The sequence below is a fragment of the Neofelis nebulosa genome, chromosome 13 (assembly GCF_028018385.1).
Source record: "Neofelis nebulosa isolate mNeoNeb1 chromosome 13, mNeoNeb1.pri, whole genome shotgun sequence".
Taxonomy (NCBI): domain Eukaryota; kingdom Metazoa; phylum Chordata; class Mammalia; order Carnivora; family Felidae; genus Neofelis; species Neofelis nebulosa.
Genome location: NC_080794.1, coordinates 56438824 through 56460707, shown reverse-complemented (window position 1 = coordinate 56460707; position 21884 = coordinate 56438824). Strand labels below are relative to the sequence as shown.

Below are 21884 nucleotides of genomic sequence, written 5' to 3'. Positions count from 1 at the left end.
CTTTCAATATGCAGTCAATCCTTGTTATTCAGACTCAGTATTTGCAAATTCGCCTACTTGCTAAAATTTAATGGCAACCCCCAAAACCGGTATTGGTGGAGCTTTCATGTGTGGTCATTTGCAGATGTGGAGAAGGGCAAAGAATGTGAGTTGCCAGATGTGCATTTTCCCAGCTGAGGTCGAACAAAGAAACATTCTCCCTTCTTGTTTTAGCTTTCATACTGTAAACAGGTATCCTTTACACAATTTACTCAGTGTCATGTTTTCCACACTTTTGTGCTTTTTGCTGTAATTCTGGTGTTTTAAAAGTTCCCAAAATGCAGTGCTGACGTTCTGTCCAGTGTTCCTAAGTACAAGGGGAATGTGAGGTACCTTATGGAGAATAAACTTGTGTTAGACAAAGTTTGTTCAGACATTATAGTGCTGTTGGTCATAAGTTCAATGTTAATGAATTGACAACTTATATTAAATAAGATATCTTTACAGAGAATGGAGATAAAGCAAGATGATGTATTCATTGGTTGATGGAAATGCTATGACCCACAGCTCACATGAACCTAACCATGTCATGTCTCATGGGAACAATGGTTCAGTATTTGTTAATTCACTGTTAGCAGCAACTTTACAGAACACGAATATCATGAGTAATGAGAATCCACTGTATTTAAAAATAATTTTGAAAATATTTTGCCTCTAATATTTTCTCAATCATAGAGAAAAGTCACTGTTTATGTGAGTATAGTCCTATGAAAAAACATACCGTATTTTTAAAAAATTGATATTGATGGCTAATCTATATTTTATGATGATGTTATCAGGTAAGGAAAAGACACTATGTGTCTTTACTGACATAAAGATAGGAAATTAAAAAACACACACTGAAATAGTAGTATCTGAGCAAATCCAGTCACCATCTTTGAGATATATGAAAACCAATGACAGGAAGGTGAAAGTAGTGGACAGAAATCTCAACAGCTTGCACCAGCAAATGGTTATTTGCCCTCTCTGTGGTACTAACATACATGTTTATAACTGGCTTTGAAATACTGTTAATTAGAAGATCATTTCTAAAGACCTGAAAACATTTAAATATATTTTGTTATAAAAGCACTAATATCAAACTTGCAACTGTACGATTATAAGAGTTCTTATTAGTATCATAGAATGATTTACTTTTTAAACCAGTGAACTAGGAAATGATGATCAGCTTCCACTAAGGTAGCTATCTGTCGTAGCAAGTGAGCATAGATGACATACGTAGATGTGTTATTAAATTGAGGATTCTGAAAAAGATATTAAAGATAATTGTGTTAAAATTTTGTTAACATGTAAAAGGAAAGACACTATGCTTAATGAGCTAAGTGGTAAATTAGGAAACTACATTTGAGATTATGAAATACTGGGTGAAATTCTAGAAAACAATAATCTATTTGTTTGATTATTTAATTAACAGATTCTTAGATTTTGGCTATGGTACAGCAGAAAGAGCATGGGCTTTGAAAGTTAGACAGATCTGGGTCTGAGGGCTGATTCTACCACTTAGGCATGTTCCTTAAACTTTGATTCTCAATTTCCTCATCTGTAAAACAGGAATGATAATACCTATCTTACTTGTTTTAAGTAGTAAAAAAGAAAATGTATGTAAGGCACCTAGCTCAGTGGCTGTTCTAAGTGATGGCAATCACTGTCATCCAGTTTAAAAACCTGGTTCTTCCTTGATTAAAAAAAAAAAAAAAAAAAAAACAATGCTGGAAAAACAAAATAAAAGCTGGTTGTGAAACTTTGGCCACTATGAAATGAGTTAGTTGCATATCTCACAAAGAACAAGGAGAGAACCATATAACAGCTTTCGACAACTTTCAGATGTTAAAGGGACACTGAAGGAGTACCTGAAGGCTAAGCAAAACCTCTAGTTATATTTCCAAAATCTAGCACTCTTCTCACGATGTGCGTTTCAAAACGTCATGGAAGAAAGGATTATTAATGAAAAATAAACTGAAATTGTGGGAAATAAGAGAGCACCATGTATTTTCAAAATTGACTTACTGGCAAGCACAAATTCAAATTCAGAGAATGCCCTCAGTTGATAGCCTCACCTAGTGGTGCTCAAGAGAAGGTATCACGGGCAGAGGGGACTGCTAATTAATATACGCACTTAACAAATCTGAACAAGCTGTCATTTCTCTGGCTTTTACTATGTACATATGTTTCCTCTCTTTCTTCTACCTTTGCTTTTGTCCTCCTACCTCTCCCTTTCCCTTTTTTCATCTCTCAACTACCTCTTTTCCATCTTCCTCTTTTTTTCCATTTTTCCTTTCTCCCGTTTCTTTTATTCCTACCATGTAGGTTTCCTTTTACTGGACATAAAATTGAATTGAACACCGTATCTTATTTAACATAATTTTTTCTTACCTTTAAATGAGATAAGACTATACACAAGCACCTTTTGTAAATTGTAAAGACTATACAAAAGCAGTATGCTAGCTATGTAATAACATATTTCTTTTTCAAAAAATAAGACAAACTAAAAATTGCTTTTCATTTGTCTGGACCTTATTTTTTCATATCAAGAACCTGTATCTCTCACGAGGAAAAAGTTCATCACCTTTGTAGAGCAAATATAAGCAACCACTTTGATTTTTCCATTAGAACTCTAACAAAAGCATTTACTGAAAATACCTAGAGAAGTTAGAAACCTATTAGTTGGGAAATACAATAAAGTTGTGGAGCCCGTTAGAACTAGTGACAAGAAAAGAGGTTGGCTGGAGGAGGAAGAGGAGCTTCCATGCTGCTTGTTACCCAATACCACAGCAGAAAGGCAAGAACTACATTAAAATTTTAATCTCCAAGATAATTTAGCTTCCCATTGTTTATCTGTTATAACTTTAATGTTCTGGTTATATTATAACCTAAAAAGTATCAATAATGTTGCCCAAAATACTACTTAGTACTTGATATCATTTCCCTTAACACATGCATAGACCAAGATCTGAATTAGACAACTTCGATCTTGCTTTCTTACCTGTAAAAGTATAAAATATGCTCTAAGATCATCTTTTGTTCGTGGACTGTAAAAGAAACAAGCATAATTGATTATAGATTCGTATTTGATCTTATAGCATCTAACAAAAAATGATCACTACATGTTTCTGCGAGAACTGAGTTGGTAAAAGCCAAAAATGAGACTTGAGTTAATATGTATGATTACTGAGACAGTAACATTCACGATATGCTGGGAATATAGGTTCCTCTGTGCTTACCCTTGGCTGGTTCTGAAGATAACTAAAAAGTGAATTAAGTAGGCTATAACATTTTGGGGGGTAAATATCATGACTAACTCAGGAAGGAGTTAAAAATCTATGAACAATCAACAATTTTAGAACACTTATGTTTTTGTTTTAATAAAGGATAGCTGATATCTCACTTAAAAATACTGATGCACTGAAGTAAGAAAATATGTTTGTGTTTACAGGTCTATTTCTGAAGAGAGAGATCTAGAAATGTCTGCAAATCAAATCACACTTTAAATATATCTAGTATGTTTCAAATTAAATTCTAAATTAAATTCATATTTTAATACCTCTGAAAAATGACTAACTGGTAATTGTCTTCCATGTTAATCTGGATTGTCACATTATCAAATCTGACCAAGAGTTTTTGATATTCCAAAGCTGGTAAGGGTTTCTTTTTCACCCTCTCGGGATCGACTGAATACGTTCTCGCAAATACCCAGAAGTAACTTCTTGAATTAAAAATGGTTCACCTGTATGTTAACCAGATGCAATTCATGATCCTTGACTGGGTCCTTGATTGAAAAACAAAACCCAGATATTAAAGAACACTTTTGAGACAACAGGGGGAAATGTAAATGTGGGTTGCATTTGAGAGAGTCCTATTAGAAAAATGTTAAATTTGTTTGGTGCGACACAGTGTTATGGTGATGTAGGAGAATGTTATTAGGGCATACACACTGAAGTAATTAGAGGTGAAGTGTCTTCCACTTGCTACAAAAAATAATTACACATGTACTCACATACATAGGGCGAGAAGGCAAAAAGCAAATGTGGCATTAAATTAACAACTGGTGAATCTAGGTGAAAGTTGTACTGAGTTTTCATCATCTTTAAGTTTTCTGTGGTTTGAAAATTTTCAAAATTAAATGCTGGGGGGAAAAATGGTTCCCCTCCCAGTATCTCTTTGAATTTCCTTTAAGAAAATAAAATCACTAAATAATTATTTACTTTTCTGTTATAGTTACAAAATAAATCTAAAAACATAAAGCATTACCCCAAATGTCTTAAACGACCCTCATAAAATGTGAAGCTACATAATCTGAAAATAAATATATAACATATGTATTAAAATGTGAAAAATGTATACATGTATTTTTATAAAAATGTTTAGTCAATAACATTTCTTTGTAGAAGAACTATCTTGACTGAATGAGGATTTAAACTGCGCTTAAAACAAATCTAAACTATTTCTGTCTGTAATATTCTAAATAATTGTCATACTATTTTCTGAATGGCACTATTGTTATGTTTTAGAAATTATATTTGGAAGTATTTTAGCGGCGCCTGGGTGGCTCAGTCGGTTAAGTATCCGACTTTGGCTCAGGTCACGGTCTCATGGTTCATGAGTCTGAGCCCCACGCTGGGCTCTGTGCTGACAGCTCAGAGCCTAGAGCCTGCTTTGGACTCTGTGACTCCCTTTCTTTCTGCCTGTCTCCTGCTCACACTCTGTGTCTCTCAAAAAATAAATAAATGTTAAAAAAAATTTTTTTTTTAAATGCTCAAGGCAATTCATAAATATTAAAATTCCTGGTGACAGGCAAACACTATTTTTTCCATTTTATAGCAATACCATGCCAATTTCCAATTTCCTGTCCTGGGGACTAGTAATCCAATGCAGTACACAGTTCTGCGCACTCAAGTTGTGGCGGGAGATCACAGCTCTAGGCCAGACTGCTTGGGTCCTAGTCCTGACTCCAGCACTTACTGTGTTAACTTGGGCCATTTATGTAACTTTTCTGTAAATTAGTTTCCTCTACTGTGAAATGAAAATAATCATATTACCCACTTCACAGGCTTGTAGTGAAGATTCAATGAGAAACACATGGATGATTATTAGAAAGGTGCCTAGCCCATAATAGTCAGTGAGCTTTAGATCTTGTTGTTATTCTAATAAACCCAAAATAAAACAAGATTTTTGGGTAAAGACCACACGCTCCTTAGATAGATCAATGGAATTATCATTTAATGTGTCTCAGGCACGCTTCGGCAGGGCATGTGCTAGGCTAGAAAGCACTGGGTATGCTGAGCGTGGACTGAGGCCGGGCAGGGTCAGGCCCCTGGGCTTCCTCATCTCTCTGGAACACTCCGCATGTGCTAAATCTCTCCATTTTCAGTAAAGCACTACGGGTTTGACCACAACCATACAATTCAAGGAAATGCAAACTTATTACTGGAATGGTAAATTAGGAAAAATACTGTTAAGTTAAAAATCACATGAAACTACACAGTGTGATGTCAATTGTTTAAAAAAGGTGACTAGGAAAAAAGATGGCAAAATGTTAACATTTTATACTTTAAAAACAATTTGTTTTAATGTTTTATTTTTTGACAGCGTAGAAACAGAGTGTGAGTGGGGGAGGGGCAGAGAGAGAGGGAGACACAGAATTCAAAGCAGGCTCCAGGCTCTGAGCTGTCAGCACAGAGCCCGATGTGGGGCTTGAACACACGAACTGTGAGATCACGCCCTGATCCCAAGTCTGACGCTTAACCGACGAGCCACCCAGGCGCCTCAACATTTTTATGCTTTTAAATAATACTAGTAGTGCTTTCTCTAAATTTTCTGTAATAACCATGAATTTCTTTGAAAATCAGAGCAATGTTACTTAAAAATACGGAGCACATTTAACATTTAATAATTTTGATATTATTTTTAAATGGGGCTTAATATAAACATTCGGATTATAATTTAATGGTATTTCTTTGGCTTCAAAAGAAGCTATTATTTACATTATATCCTACTTAAATAATATCATTTTAAATAATATGGACTTTTCAAAGTATATTGTTGTGTTATGCATATCCACAGTTTCAACATTATCAATCACATGGCCCATCATTCCTTATATAACGATTCAAGATTTAGTTCTAAGAAAAAAATACTTCAGTAGCCAAACTTATATTTCCTTATATTAGAAAGAAGAAAAATTTTGCTTTAGTTACCAGGAAGTCCAAAGCTAAATTTAATGTCCACGTTATTTAATTCTAGATTACAATGTAACTACCCATCCCGTTTTTGTTCCACACACATATCTGTACATAACAAATTTTATATGCAATTTTTTTAATGTTTATTTATTTTTGAGAGAGAGATAGAGTGCAAGTGGGCAAGGGGCAGAGAGGGAGACACAGAATCTGAAGCAGGCTCCAGGCTCTGAGCTGTCATCACAGAGCCCAAAGCGGGGCTCGAACTCACGAACCGCAAGATCATGACCTGGGCTGAAGTTGGATGCGCAACTGACTGAGCCACCCAGGTGCCCCTATATGCAATTTTAAAGGACTCACAGATCCTCTGAAGCTCACTATGGACCTTCCTGAGAAGTCACAAATCTCAAGTTAGAGAGCTTTGTCATAAACAGTTTATTATTTTTTTTAACGTTTGTTTATTTTTGAGACAGAGAGAGAGAGACAGAGCATGAATGGGGGAGGGGCAGAGAGAGAGGGAGACACAGAATAGGAAGCAGGCTCCAGGCTCTGGGCCATCAGCCCAGAGCCCGACGCAGGGCTCGAACTCACGGACCGCGAGATCGTGATCTGAGCTGAAGTCGGACGCTTAACCAACTGAGCCACCCAGGTGCCCCTGTCATAAACAGTTTATAATTTCTTTCTGATCTATATTTTTATAACAACTAAAATTTTTTTCTGAGAGTAAACTACATACATATATATTAAAGACGTATGGGATGTAGAAATTATCTGTATCAATTAGCTAAACGATAGTTACAATTACCCTTTCCATTCTCGTAATAGGCTGTTAATGATTCCCTTTAATACCGTCTTCTGAATGTCTTGAGGCTGTAGGCAAAAGAAAATCATAAAATAATTAGGATTAACTACTTAGGTGACTTTTATATGTTAATTATAGTGACAGATCTGTTTCAACAGTTAAAATCTGACTTGAGGACCCAGAACTGCCACTTATGGTGGTATCACTTTCACATCTGAGAGGGCTAGAGCACCAATGACATAAGATTACAATGAGAATGCTCCCCGGGATGGGTCATGTACCACCAACTGCACAAACATATACGGTGGCCCTTTGATGACCAACATCAGTTTTGTATGACTGAAAAACAATTTCACTCTCCCTGGATTGACAGGATAAAATCACGAGCACAAGTCCAAGAGTAGCATGTTTAACAGTATAAAATGGCTGCATATATTTAAACATATGAATACCACCAGAACCAAGTTATAATTAGCAGTTAAACCCACAATCCTATTAAGTGCAATGAAATTATGTTCAATAAAAAAATAAGACTTATTTTCAGGGGCGCCTGGGTGGCTCAGTCGGTTGAGCGTCCAACTTCGGCTCAGGTCACGATCTCATGGTCTGTGAGTGGGAGCCCCCGATCGGGCTCTGTGCTGACAGCTCAGAGCCTGAAGCCTGCTTCAGATTCTGTGTCTCCCTCTCTCTCTGCCCCTCCCCTACTCATGCTCTGTCTCTCTCTCTCTCTCTCTCTCAAAAAAAAATAAAACATTAACAAAAAGACTTTTTCTCATTGTTGGATTTGGAAAAGGCATAAAAAAAATTCCTATCTAGTTTAATAATTCAAATACTAAAAAAAAATTGTATTTCCATTTTAGAGAGTTTTCCCCTTGTGTTGTAGATTTAATTTTTTAGTGTCCATAAAACATTGACAATATTCCAAGTCAAAAAAGGTCAGACAAATGTCCTAGGAGTGGAATTTTTGGGTCACAGTATATATGTACATGCTTAAGAGTTAGTAAGTAATGCCAAGCAATTTTCCAAAGTGGTTGTACTAGTTTATCCATCTCTCATCAAGGTATGAAAGTTCCATCTGCTCCACAATATTGTCAATTCATGGTAAGGTGCTTAAAAAACTTTTTACTCATTTTGAACAAATATGTAATGTTATTTACATTTCTCTCATGACAAATATTATTATGTACCTTTTTATGTATATTAAACAGTAAAGTACTCAGATATCTATTACTTCTTTTATTTGAAAGCGTACAAGAGGTCCTAGCCAGTGCAAGATAAAAGGACTAACGAGGTCAAAGTCTCCTTTTTCACAAATGACAGGATTGTCCATACAGAAATCCAAATAAATCTACTGATGCACTATTAGAATTAGTGAGTGAATTGGCATGGTAAGTAAATAAAGATAAATATATGAAAGTATTTCTATCTGCTAGTAATTAGAATATGAATAGCAAATTACAATAGCATCAGAAAAAATTCAAGTACTAGAAATAAATGTAACAATATACAGGTAAGACCTTTATCCAGAAAACTACAAGGAATCACCAAGAAAAACTAAAGAAGATCCAAGTAATTGGAGGGATATATCATGCTTACGGATTAAAAAAATGTCAATTCTTCACAAATTCATCTGTTGTACTGTGGTTCTCAAAATGTGGTCCCTGGATCAGGAGCATCAATATATCCTGGGAATTTGTTAGAAACACAAATGCTTGGGCTCTACCCAGACCTACTGAATCTGAAACTTTGTATTTTAAAAAGCCCTTCCTGTGACTGCCATACATAGTAAAGTTTGAGAACCACTATAAATTCAATGCAATGCCAGTACAATCAAATAATTTATCTTCTTTTGCTGACTAAGTGAAGCGTGATTTTATTTCGGCAAGCCTTAGATGAACTGGACATAGAAGTATTTTCTGCTTAATTCTTCTTTAATTAGAAAAATCTAATTTTCTGAGAATTCCAACTAAATTTACTGTAAAATTATATCAGAATTTCTAATATAATTATGTTACAAAGTGATTATTACAATATTTCTGTGGCTGCTTTTGAAATACAGAAGAGATAGAGAGTTATGCTATTTGCATCTGTTCACAAACAATACTTAATACTTACAGTATTAAGTAAGGCATCATATACAGCATTCACAAACTTAGCATTAATCCCAGAGTCTTCAATGGTATTAAATGAGGTGGTGGCATCTTTCTGCAAATTCAATTAGTAAGTTTAGTGTATATATAACATTTAAGGACTGTTCTTAGTAATATCTGAGCCCTAACCACTACTTCATAATGTCTTGGTAGGATGTTGAAAAAGAACTTTCAGGGCCAAGTTGCTAAAAATAAAAATGAATGTATGAGAATTATTTTAGTCACTTTCCTTTTTAAAACTGAAAGAGTGGCGTGAAGCATCAGCATTAGTACAAATACAAACAACCTTTAAGGTATCAGTTAAGTAATATTTATTTGTGATATGCATAATTTCAGAAATTAATACCTATAAGTGTCTGTTTAAACGGCTGCTTAAGTCAACATTGGGTAGGGAAAGAGCTGAATTATCATATCTTCTTTGGAAAATTGAAAACTAGGGGCACCTGGGTGGCTCAGTTAGCTAAGCATCTGAAGGGCTCAGGTCATGATCTTGCAATTCGTGAGTTCGAGCCCCACCTCAGGCTCTGTGCTGACAGCTCGGAGCCTGGAGCCTGCTTTGCATTCTGTTTCTTCCTCTCTCTCTGCCCCTCCCCTGCTCATGCTCTGTTTCTCTGTCTCTCGAAAATAAATAAAAACATTAAAAAAGTAATAAAAGAAAAAAAAGAAAAGAAAAGAAAAGAAAACTAAAATTGAAAAATGTGTTTTATGTGTAATTACCTTAAATGCAGCATTTAGTTCTGGGAAAGAATCAAATGTTGTCAGATAAAAATCATGCACTGCTTTCCAATCTCCTGACGACTTAGCTTTTTCTGTATCTTCCCTAAAATGAAAACATACATCAACTATGACAGAAATACTACCCGGATAAAACAGCATTTCTTCTTTACAAATGTCACCAAGCATGTAACTTGAAATACTGAAGCCGTTCAGTATGTTCCAGTTGATGTAAATATAGTTTATGAGTCTATAATTCTTAATTAGCTCATGATATCCATTCAGCTTTCCCATCTACATGCTTTTAAAAAAGGTCATTCTTGACATGCTCCTTACAATTAACACTTCCTTTCCTCCACTTCACAGCTAAGCTTCTTGAAAGATTTGTTTACATTCTCTGTCTCTACTTTCCCATTATCACTCAGCCCTTCAAGTATCCATTTGGACTTTCTTCAGTAGCGACATAGGCTTTAGAGTTTACATGTTACGTAGTAGATGAAATACTATTTTTTTAAAAAAGGCAACATTTTATTATTTTATCACCACCTTCATCTCCTTTTTGTCTATTTTAACTCATATTCTGTTATTTAGTGTTTCTACTAGATTGTTAGTGTTGCTGCCACATTGTCTACCCCTTCCCTGTTATTTATACATTTGTTTTCACCTTCAACTTTTGTGTCTTCCCTCTTGACCAATGCCTTACAAACAGCCACGAGTCCAATTTCCCACACAAAAATATTAAAATATGGAAAGTACTAGCGTGCAGATATCCATATGTCTACATATAACAGTGAGCTGAAACTTACTGAAAGTCTTTCATGGTCTTGGGCTGGTTAGGAAGAACAGGTTCTGGAAGAACTGGGGCCTTCATTTCAGATGATGATGCTTCTGTAGAGATACGCTGTTTTTGTCTAACATCAAGGCAAATTGGTGGTAGGTCTCTCACTGTGAAGTATAAAAAAAGCACTCAATGTAATTAATGGTAAAACTTTTCCAAATTATAAAATGCCAGGCTACCTCAACGTGAACAGAAAACAAATGAATTATTTATTAATACATTTGCCTTGGGATCACATAACAGAAAACCCACCACAGTTAAAGGGCGCCTACTGTAGGTTCTAGTGCCACCAGTCCCCTCTAACCCCAACTTCACTCACAACAAATATTAGGCCGTATCTTAATTAAAAGTTATCTACAGACATGATCTACTAAATTTAAAGTTTCTTTCCTTGCTCCTTTCCAGAAAGTTGTGTTTCAGGGAGTATTTCAGTGAGACTCAATGTTTTTAATGTTTATTACCTTCTTGAATATAGGTAAACCATTTATTTACATCCTCTGTAATTATTGACTGTAGTTTTAGTTTTTTTTTTTTTAAAAACTATTTGCATGACACTTTTCCATATTTTCCTTTTTCTTTTTGCAAATATTTGCCAGTTCACTGTTTGCTTTTTTGTTGCATTTCATAATCTTTTAATTGCAAAACAAAACAAATACGGAAGAATCTCACAAAAGGAATGCATGGCTTAATGAATTATTAGAAGACAAATAGCTTTGAAATCATAAATCAGTTGAGTGACAGAGTCTTACCAAGCCCCTCCTTTCTCCAATTACCCAGATGTGAGCCTCTGCCTGTTTCAATTGTAGTTAATTTCTGTCAAATTTTTTATCAATTTCTTCATTTCTTTTTAAACTTTAAACATTTCCTCCTTTTCATCTTCTAGTTCTCTTAGGGCATTATCTGGTATGTATGTTTGCTTTTGTGTTCCCTCTGGTTTATTTCTAAAATAAAAAAAAATATATTTCTAATTCTTTCCTTATAATTCTTTTTTTTTTTTTTTTTAACATTTATTTATTTTTGAGACAGAGAGAGACAGAGCATGAACAGGGGAGGGGCAGAGAGAGAGGGGGACACAGAATCCGAAGCAGACTCCAGGCTCTGAGCTGTCAGCACAGAGTCCGATGCGGGGCTCGAACTCACGGACCGCGAGATCATGACCTGAGCCGAAGTCGGCCGCTTAACCGACCAAGCCACCCAGGCGCCCCTCTTTCCTTATAATTCTGATTTTATCATTATATAATATTTCTCTCTCTCTCCAGGATTTTCTTTGTTCTAGGTCTACTTAGATTATCTGATATTAATACAGCCACTACTGTATATCTTTCCCCATCCTTTTACATTTATCCTGCCTGTATTGTTATATTTGAGTTGAATTTCTTACAGATGACATACAGTCAGGTCAGATTTTTAATCTACTCTGCCAATCTCTTTTTTCTGATGTATTTTAGACCATTTACAATCAATGTAATTATTGATCCATTAGGGCTTAAGTCTGTTGTTTTATTTTTTGTTTTCTATTTGTTTTATTTTTTTCCTACCTTCTTGTGGGTTATTTTGAGCATTTTTTAGAATTCCATTTTGATTCATCTGTAGTGTTTCTGAAAGGTTGCTCTAGATATTATATACATACAACTTATCATAGTCTACTGGTGTTACCATTTTACCAGTTGGAGTGAAGTATAGGAATGGTACCTTTTACTTCCCTTCACTGTTTTCTGTTTATAGTGATCTTACCCTATAGGTAAGGTGCTGTGTTTGGCTGCTTTTCAGAGATGTGATTACCGAATGTCTTGACGTAGATTTCTTTGGGTTTATCCTGTATGTGGTTCACAGTTTCTTGAACCTGTTTATGTCTCTTCCCAAATATAGGAAGCTTTAAGTCATTTCCAAGTACTTTTTCAGCCTACCCTCTTTCTCCTGTCCTTCTAAGACACCAATGACAAGAAAGTAACCTCTTTTGTTACAGTCCCACAAGTCTCTGAGATAATTCATGTTTTCCTTCTAGTCTATTTTCTGCCTATTGCTCAGAGGGGGTAACTTCCATTGTTCTATGTTTCAGCTCATTTATTCCTGTCTCCTCCATTCTGCTTTCGAGCCCATCTACTAAGCATTTTATTTTGGTTATTTTACTTTATGAATTATTAATACTTCCAAACCAATAGAGTAGATGAACATTTTTCATATCCTAAATTCTACAATAATGAAATGTACACATATAGAATTTAATTCTACTCTTATGTAATCAGGATATATCTTCAACTAAGCAAACATACTGTATCAATCATCACAGTCGTAACATAGCTATAAGGTCTCTCCTTCCTTATCCACTCTCCCAGTCTAGTATCTGTCCTTGCATCTATGACTAACTTCAATAAACTAGGATAAATTTCATTAGCGTCAGGGTGTATTTTAAAGTAAAATATCTTTCATATTAGAGGATACTTCAGACATGCCGATTTCTTATAATTAACAGCAATGATTTTCAAACTTTACTGTGCATCAGAATCACCTGGAGAGCTTGTTAAAACACAGGTTACTAGCTCCTTCCCCAAGGTTTGCGATTGAGTAGGTCTGGGGTGGGGCCCAAGAATCTGTATTTCTAATATGTTACCAGATGATGCTGATGCCGCCGGTCCGAGGATCGCACAGAGAAACATTGTTCAGTGGGTACTAGGAAAGACCAGCGATGCTGACAGTACAAGAGAGACGATTAAATTTCTTTCATTCCGTTCCAGAACTGATTTTTATACACTTTATTCAATACGGAAATACCCAATTTCTAGCAATTTTTAGGCATATATTGGACTGAGGTTCAATTTATTAGCAAGTAAAATTAGGTATCTCTACAAATGATATCTTGTTGTGTTTGGAAACCTATAACCATAAGAAAGAAATGGGCATCTCAGCAGCAAAGAAACAGATGACAGGGGCGCCTGGGTGGCGCAGTCGGTTAAGCGTCCGACTTCAGCCAGGTCACGATCTCGCGGTCCGTGAGTTCGAGCCCCGCGTCAGGCTCTGGGCTGATGGCTCGGAGCCTGGAGCCTGTTTCCGATTCTGTGTCTTCCTCTCTCTCTGCCCCTCCCCCGTTCATGCTCTGTCTCTCTCTGTCCCAAAAATAAATAAAAAATGTTGAAAAAAAAAATTAAAAAAAAAAAAAAAAAAAAAAAAAAAAAGAAACAGATGACAGTCTCCTCTCTCCAACACCGGTCTTGTTACTGTTGTCTTGAGGCTCCTCTACAGTTTCTCTTCCTCTTCACCAGGCTCACCCTTTCCTATCCCTTCCCACACACCTTTCTCAACCTGGGCGATAAACACCCACTATTAGATACACACAGACTCATTCAAATATAAATTAACTTATTCACTCACAAAGCGTATATATACATTTTTATACCCACTCATTTTTATTAATACCATGCTGAGGTGGAAGAAGAGTGAAAAAGTCTAGTTAGTAAGAGAGCTGGATTTTGGCAAAGCCTGAGAGTGGGAAGATTCTTATATAAGAGAAATAGTAATGATGAGACCGAGAGGATTAGAGGGTGAGATTAGATCCAGAGGCCCAGATGGGATTTATTTTTAGGTCAGAAGGTAACTTGGACAGAAGAGTAACACAGAATGTTAACGTACTATGTAAATGGAACTTGAGTCAGAAAGAAAGGCAGATCATTTGCTCACATTAGTGAATGAAAGCCAAACTACAGGATGTGACTTTCAACTATTAAGAAAGGAAGAACAACAGCTCACAGCTGCTCTCATGTCCCTAAATATCAAGGCATTGTTTCCAGAGACAGGCTTTCAGTCTGTTCTCACAGATGGTTATTAAAGTCTAATTCAAGAGAGAAAATCAATAAATGTGGTGATGAGAGATTAATTAAATCTCAAACTGATATTATAAATAGAACAATTCTTTGTTCCATCACGTGCAGGCTTTTCTGCAATATAGAATACTGTAATACACTGAAAAAAGCCAAAATATGTTTATCAGTGAAAACCTGTCATTTTGGTTGCATTCAGCCAATACTTGGGAACAATTTGTGCTAAATTGATAAGCAGTAATCGTCTTCCCTAGCTTTTAATATAGTGCTGCCAATTTTAGTTGGTTGCTTAGAAACATTAAGTGAAACACTTGAAGCCAGTGCAAGAAGATTAAGGGTTCTGGTGGGGGCTGGAAGTATATTGGGGGGGGGGGATGAAGATCATAATACAACTATGTATAAGGGTGTGAGATTATCAGCCAAATTTTGCCAGCTCACTCACTGTTTTCAAGAAGCGATCATGAGCTGCCTCTGGTTGGAAACTCGTAATATGTGGTTTTCCACAAGTGGAGCCACCAAAATTAAGACTGACATTTTAAATTGGCCACATGATTAGGACACTGAAGACTGTTCCTGGCCATCCAGCACAGATGGCAATGGCAGCATCAGAGGTAAACACGAGTCTCTGTGGAGGCTGGGCGTTCAGGAGGAGAACCTGGGCCTGTTCCTTATCCCTCTACTGATGGAAAGGAAACACTAGTTTAAAAGGTTTGCTGCTGGTGACACAGTGTTGCAAAATGCCATCCTCTAAGTGTCATCCCAAATAATTTACACTCAAGTAATAATAAAAAAGTAAGGACTTGGTCCCATTGTTGGCTCACTCCTATAATCTTAGACATGTCACTGAAACTCCTTAGACCACACTTTCGACATTATAATATGAAAGAGATGGGGGGGGGGTGCGCCTGGGTTACTCAGTCAGTTGAGCATCCAACTTCGGCTCAGGTCGTGATCTCGCAGTCTGTGGGTTCAAGACTCGTGTCAGGCTCTGTGCCGACATCTCAGAGCCTGGAGCCTGCTTCAGATTCTGTGTCTCCTTCTCTTTTTGCTCCTTTTCTGCTCATGCTGTCTGTCTGTCTGTCTCTCTCTCTCTCTCTCAAAAATAAATAAACCTAAGAAATAATAATGATAATATGAAAGAGATAACCTAAGTTAGTTATTCCCAAGGTTCCAAAGAACTTCAAGGACCATCTCATGGGACTGGTGCTGGTGGATATGTTTGCTCAGAGCAGCTTAGCTTTTCTCTGCTTTTAACATAATGATGCCCCAAGAAAAATTTTAGTTTTCAAAAAAGTGTTTTCTATGAAAATAAAAAATAAAAATAAGTTTGAAAACCACTAGTTTAATAATTTCTAATGTCCATCTCTACAACTACTTAAGAACAAAAGGGATAGGACTTACAAACCAATCAAAAAAGTTGAAAAAAATTCTCTATTAATAGAGTGAACTATACGATGACATTATGACAGAAACTGAAGCAGCATGGAAACGGAACATGCATATGTCTTCTAAACACCTGAGTTTAGTTATGATTTCCTGTCCTACAACAGGATATAAGAAAAAGTTCTAAAACAAGAGTCAAAAGACCTGGCTCCTCTTTGAGGATTTTACACTCACATGGTGTGGTCATTTTAAAATACATAGATGAACATAGGGGAAGGGAAGGAAAAATAAGAGAAAAACAGAAAGGGAGACAAAGCATAAGAGAGTCTTAAACACGGCGAACAAGCTGAGGGTTGCTGAAGGGGAGGTGCGTGGGAGGATGGGTTAAATGGGTGATGGGCATCAAGGAGGGCACTTTTGGGGATGAGCACTGGGTGTTACCCGTAAGAGATGAATCACCAGGTTCTACTCCCGAAGCCAAGACTACAATGTATGTTAACTAACTTGAATTTAAATTAAAAAAAAATAATAAAATACATCTATAAATCCTTTTATATTTCCCCCATGAAAAGATGGAGTCTAACTCTTCTCCCTTGGAATACGGGCCAGCTTTAGTTAATCCTTGCTAATGAAAAACTGTGACAGAGTGATGCTGTATGACTAGGTTATGAAAGGTAATAAAACTTCTGCTTGGTTGTCTCTTTTTGGGGTGCTTGACCCTGGGGTCCAGTCACCATGCCGTGAGGCAGCCAAGCAGTCCACGAAAAGGCCAGGTGCAGGTGTTCCATCTAGAACCGATTTAAAGTCCAAGACTACAGCCAGCATCAGTCACCAGCATAGGAGTGAACAAGCCTTCAAGGGATTCCAATATTGTAGAAACCAAAACAAATAAACAAAAGCAACCTGGAAGAGTCAGAAATCATGCAGGGAGGGAAAAAATGTAAAAACCTATCACCAGCCTTTCGGCTGGAACCGCCATCTTCTAGTGATTCGCTAAAATGACCAACTCAAAGGGAACGGGGAGAGGCACCTGCCATATGTTCTCTAGGCCTTTTAGAAAACATGGAGTTGTTCCTTTGGCCACATACGTGTGAATCTACAAGAAAGGTGATGTTGTTGACATCAAGGGAATGGACATTACTCAAAAAGGAATGCCCCACAAATGTTACCAGGGCAAAACTGGAAGAGTCTACAGTGTTACCCATCTTGCTGTTGGCACTGTCGTAAACAAACAAGCTAAAGGCAAGATTCTTGCCAAGAGAATGAATCTAAGTATTGAGCATGTTAAGCACTCAAAGAGCCAAGATAGCTTCCTGAAACCCATGAAGGAAAATGAGCAGAAAAAGAAGGAAGCCAAAGAGAAAGGTACTTAGGTCCAGATGAAATTTCTTGCTGTGGTATCTGAATCAGCTGAGGGCACTCAGTTCACCTCACTGCTTTAACCTGGGGAACTGCTGACAGCTGGAGAGACCATATTTCTGCCAGACATTTACTACATAGTCCAAATCACAGCTCTGTCAGATATGCCAATGGTTCTTTTGTTTCCCAGGACTCATTCATGGCCTGGAAGCCCGCTGACTTCCCCAGAAAGGACTCATAAATTCTTGGGGAAGCTGGAGCCACATTTGATTCACAGACTCTGTTCAGACTATCATCTCCTGGGAATCTTTACCTAATAGTGGCAATACTGTCCCTTAAACATCCAAGGTTTATGCTCGCTATTCAGTTTTTCCGAACTAAGCAGTGTGTGTGTGAGTGTGTGTGTGTGTGTGTGTGTGTGTGTGTGTGTGTGAGTCTGTATAATTATATAATTTAGGCAGTATATTGTTTACAGGAATGTATAAAAACTATTTTTTTTTTTAAATCAAGGGAGGGTGCCTGGGTTTGTGAGTTCAAGCCCCATGTCAGGCTCTGTGCTGACAGCTCAGAGCCTGGACCCTGCTTCAGATTCTGTCTCTCTCTCTCTGCCCCTCTTCTACTCATGCTGTGTCTCTCTCTCTCTCTCTCTCTCTCAAAAATAAACATTAAGAAAAATAAATAAAAATTTAAAAAAATCAAGGGAATAGTAGTTACCTCTGGACACAAAGGCAGGGCAGTGCAACTGGGGTGGGCTCAATGGGGCTTTTAAGGGGCCCGTAATGTTCTTTTTCTTGATTTGAGTGCTAAGTTCGTGTGCTTTCCTTTTATTATTATCAAAACCATACACAAATGTTGATGACATTTTTCTATATGTGTGATGTTTCAAATTTTAAATAATTTGTGCAGTTACTCATGAAATAAGTAATGGAAACTCCTGCCCATTGTAATCCCTTCCCTCCAATGTAACTGCTTGTCATATTATCACTCACACTTACTGAATTTCATAAGGCACAGAAATGAATGCTTTAAAAAATTTTTTTTAACATTTATTCATTTTTGAGAGACAGAGACAGAGCATGAGTGGGGGAGGGGCAGAGAGAGAGGGAGACACAGAATTCGAAGCAGGCTCCAAGCTCTGAGCTGTCAGCACAGAGCCTGATGTGGGGCTCAAACCCATGAACTGCGAGATCATGACCTGAGCCAAAACTGGACACTTGACCAACTGAGCCACCTAGGCGCCCCATAACTGAATGCTTTTAAATGCTTTTTTTCATTAATCCTTACAAATTTATGAGGTGATTTCTTTATTACGCTATTTTACAGATGGAAAAACAAGCACAGAGAGGTTAAATAACTTTTCCAGGACCATACAGCTGGTAAGTTACAGAGCCAGGATTCAAACACACCCTGATAAGTCATAACATCCATGTTTTTTCCACTGTCTAATAATGCCAAACCTTCTACCATGTAGGAAAACAAGTAGCAAAACTAAAGCCTAAAGTGCATGGAAGTAGGGGCTGGTAAACTATGAAATGTCAAACAAAACTCAGCAAGGATCGAACAAAATCAATATGTTAGAAAATTAACCCTTTAAATCAAAAAACTTTGAGGTAGAAGGTATTTTCAACACATAACGCCCCATTTCCTCACTCTATAAATGAGTAAAAAAGAAGGCTCATGAGCGCTATATGTAATGTCTAAGGTTGCAATGACAATTACTGGTAGTAGTTAACTCAAAAATTCAATTCTTATTTAATATTATAATTTACAATGTGTGGATACCAGGCAGTAATAAATGAGCTACAATTTGAAGGATCCCTCTCTCAATTCAGTACTTTTATTGCTTTTGATTACGTTAGTAGTGGCAGGCAACTGAAACAGAAAGAGACCAGAGTGGATTAGTCATAACAGGTGGTGTTTACATCATTGTCTATACGGTGACTTTTCTGAACATTTGGCAAAAAATAAAATGGAAGGTGGGAGAGAGAAAGGAAGAGAGAGGGGGAAAAATCCTCTGACTCATAGGACTTTAGCCACCAAATATACTGCAATATATTCATTAGTTTTTGGAGATGTACTTTTTACGAAGTTCAATGATGTTTATGTTTGTAAAACTGCAACAAAAGCATAGGCGAAATGTTCTCTTGTGGGTCTACTTATAAAAATATTAAAAAGTCCTTTTGATATGCTACTGGACATATCTTTGAAAATTTATTATAGGGATGAGTCTGACACTCCAACAGGGAAAACTGACCAGAAACCCAGAAAAAAACGGTCTCCCATGTATTTCTGCACTGAGTAAAGACACCATGTACCGTGGAGGCTGGATCCTGATGCACAGATGTATTAAAAACTCAAGGAGATTGTAGATGCATTTGCTCTCAGACCCAACAATCCCACTTCTAGGAATATCCTAGAAACACTGGCATATGAACAAAAAGACACGTATAAATTCATTCAGTGTGACGCTGTTTACACTAAAAGAATGGACACAACTCATTAAATTTCTTTTAATATCATCTTATTAAATAAGCTATAGTATGTCCAATACAGGGGAAGAAAACTATAAAAAAGAATAAGGGTGCTCTTTATGTACTGATACAGAAAAACACACAGGATACACGGACTTAAAAAAAATAAGGTGCAAGACAATGCACATGCAGTTACTTTTTCTTTAAGAAAAGGTAGGAAGTGAAAATGTGTATTTGTATTTGATTTCATTTCCATAAAGAAGCACAGGAAAGAATACAACAGACAGCAGGGAGGAATGTAAAACTGAGACGTCCAAAACATAACTTATTTTTTATAGTACTGATTTTTGAAACACACAAATGTGCTACCTATTCAAAAAATTACCTTCAGTATAAAAAATAGAAAGGATAGATAGCCCTTTCCCTCTCCAAAATAGAGGCTTAAGGAGCCTACAGACTAGTAAAGAGACAGATGAATAAACAAATAAATGCAGCAAGGCACTCTGAGTTCACGATAGATGTACTCCTCCCCTAGGTAGAGTTAGGAAAAGTCAAGTCCAAGGTACGCACTCTGACCTAGGGAAAGATTTTGGAGATTTAGTCCAAAATCAGTTCATTCTCCCCAGAAACCTGGAAGTGGGGTCATCTGAGGTTTTGGAGATACTTCTAGGGTAAGATTCCAAAAGCAGCTATTTCAGATCCTTTTCTCTCTCCCAGATGGCAAGTCCTGTGCTGGATTTCTCCTAACAGCTTGTGGCTCGGTCGGCCTCTGAAGCCGCTGTCGGAGAAACCGTGCAAACTGTGGTGCTTCACCTGTTCACCTGTTCACCTGTGTAGAGGTCGCAGGACCCCGCCACACACGGCTCCACCCACCATTTGAGCTGAGGACCACTCTGTTTCCCAGAGCTATTTCAGAGGGGCAAAGCTCACGGGACGCCTTTCTCCGGAGTTACGCCTAAAACTGCAGAGCTCACGGTGTCACCTCAGGGCTCTTCTAGATTAAACTCACCAAATGCACTGAGCCAGAGAGGGACAGTGACCCTGAGGGAAATGTCAGGGTTCCTGTCTACTCTTTTCTGAATTACCGGAAGTGCAAAGACATTTTAAAAGATACGGGGAGGATACTGCTTCATTTCTTTTAAATCTTTCTGTGCTGTTTAAAGATGTTTTAAATAAGTCTGAAAGGGGACATAACCACTTTAGAAAGGAAGATACAAAAGAATAAGAGAGAAGGTAGTGCTAATCCCCCTCCACCATTACTTACCATTTATATTGTTTCTCTGAAGATGTATCATCCCTAGCAGCTGTTGTAGTAGGTAAAACTCCTACACTTCCCTGATCTCCAAAAGGACAGCCAACTCGACACACATACCTAGTCATGTGATCTCCAGGGAGGAAAGGCATCCCTCAGCTGTTAGGTAAACCCACGCTGGGCTTTTGCAGCTTCTCTAATACCACTTGAAGATCAGATGGGGAGACAAGCTGTTAGAGAATACCCAGCATAGGTCCTGCTACCAGAGGGAGGAAATTGTAATAACTGCCAAGAATGATGCATCTTTGAGGAAACCATCTTACTGGCAAGTAAAAGAGGCTTCCCAAAAGATCAAGGAATTATAAACATGCTTACATTTGTCAGACTTAGTCTAACTTCCCATTCAAGAAAGTAATTCTGTCTACAGCATCCCTGACATATGAACTCCAGGTCATACCTGAATCCAGCCGGCATCCAGACAGAACAGCTAGGAGAAGTCAGCACCAGGAATTCCAAGAGGGTAAAAGAAGCCTGCTAAGAGGTCTTTTCCTCTAGAGTGGTGCATACAAATACTCCAAGTTCAGGTTGGGGCTGAGCCCAGATTCCACACGACTGGCACAGATGAGAGGGCCTCAGACAAGCAGTGGGGGCTCAAACACATGGACCATATTCAGAGTCAACGCACCCACCCAAGGAGGAGGCAGGTAGATTGTGGGCAAATAAGTTGGTTCAGACATCAGGATTTTAGTATGGACAGAATGGAATACAGGAATCAGTGTGGAAGCAAAGGCTAATGAATTTGAACAAACAGTCCAAACAAAGAAGGTCACAGCTAATCATGACTTTCTTTTTGACTGTCATTCTCCACAGCAGACATTTCAATGT

The 21884-nt window shown here is 37.4% G+C and overlaps 1 protein-coding gene across 5 annotated transcripts in view; it reads right to left on the bottom strand.

Annotated features, from left to right (window-relative positions):
• HECTD2 (HECT domain E3 ubiquitin protein ligase 2) overlaps nt 1-21884 on the bottom strand; it is a 92940-nt gene that overhangs the window by 32051 nt on the left and 39005 nt on the right. For 4 of the 5 annotated variants that reach the window (XM_058697145.1, XM_058697144.1, XM_058697143.1 and 1 more), the window contains exons 3-8: nt 10688-10826; nt 9885-9987; nt 9133-9222; nt 7021-7085; nt 3023-3068; nt 1174-1283 (exon numbers count right to left, since the gene is read on the bottom strand). In XM_058697145.1, coding sequence (XP_058553128.1) covers nt 1174-1283; nt 3023-3068; nt 7021-7085; nt 9133-9222; nt 9885-9987; nt 10688-10826 — 553 coding nt within the window. The remainder of the gene's footprint in view (nt 1-1173; nt 1284-3022; nt 3069-7020; nt 7086-9132; nt 9223-9884; nt 9988-10687; nt 10827-21884) is intronic. The other variant, XR_009252443.1, reaches the window with a different exon arrangement.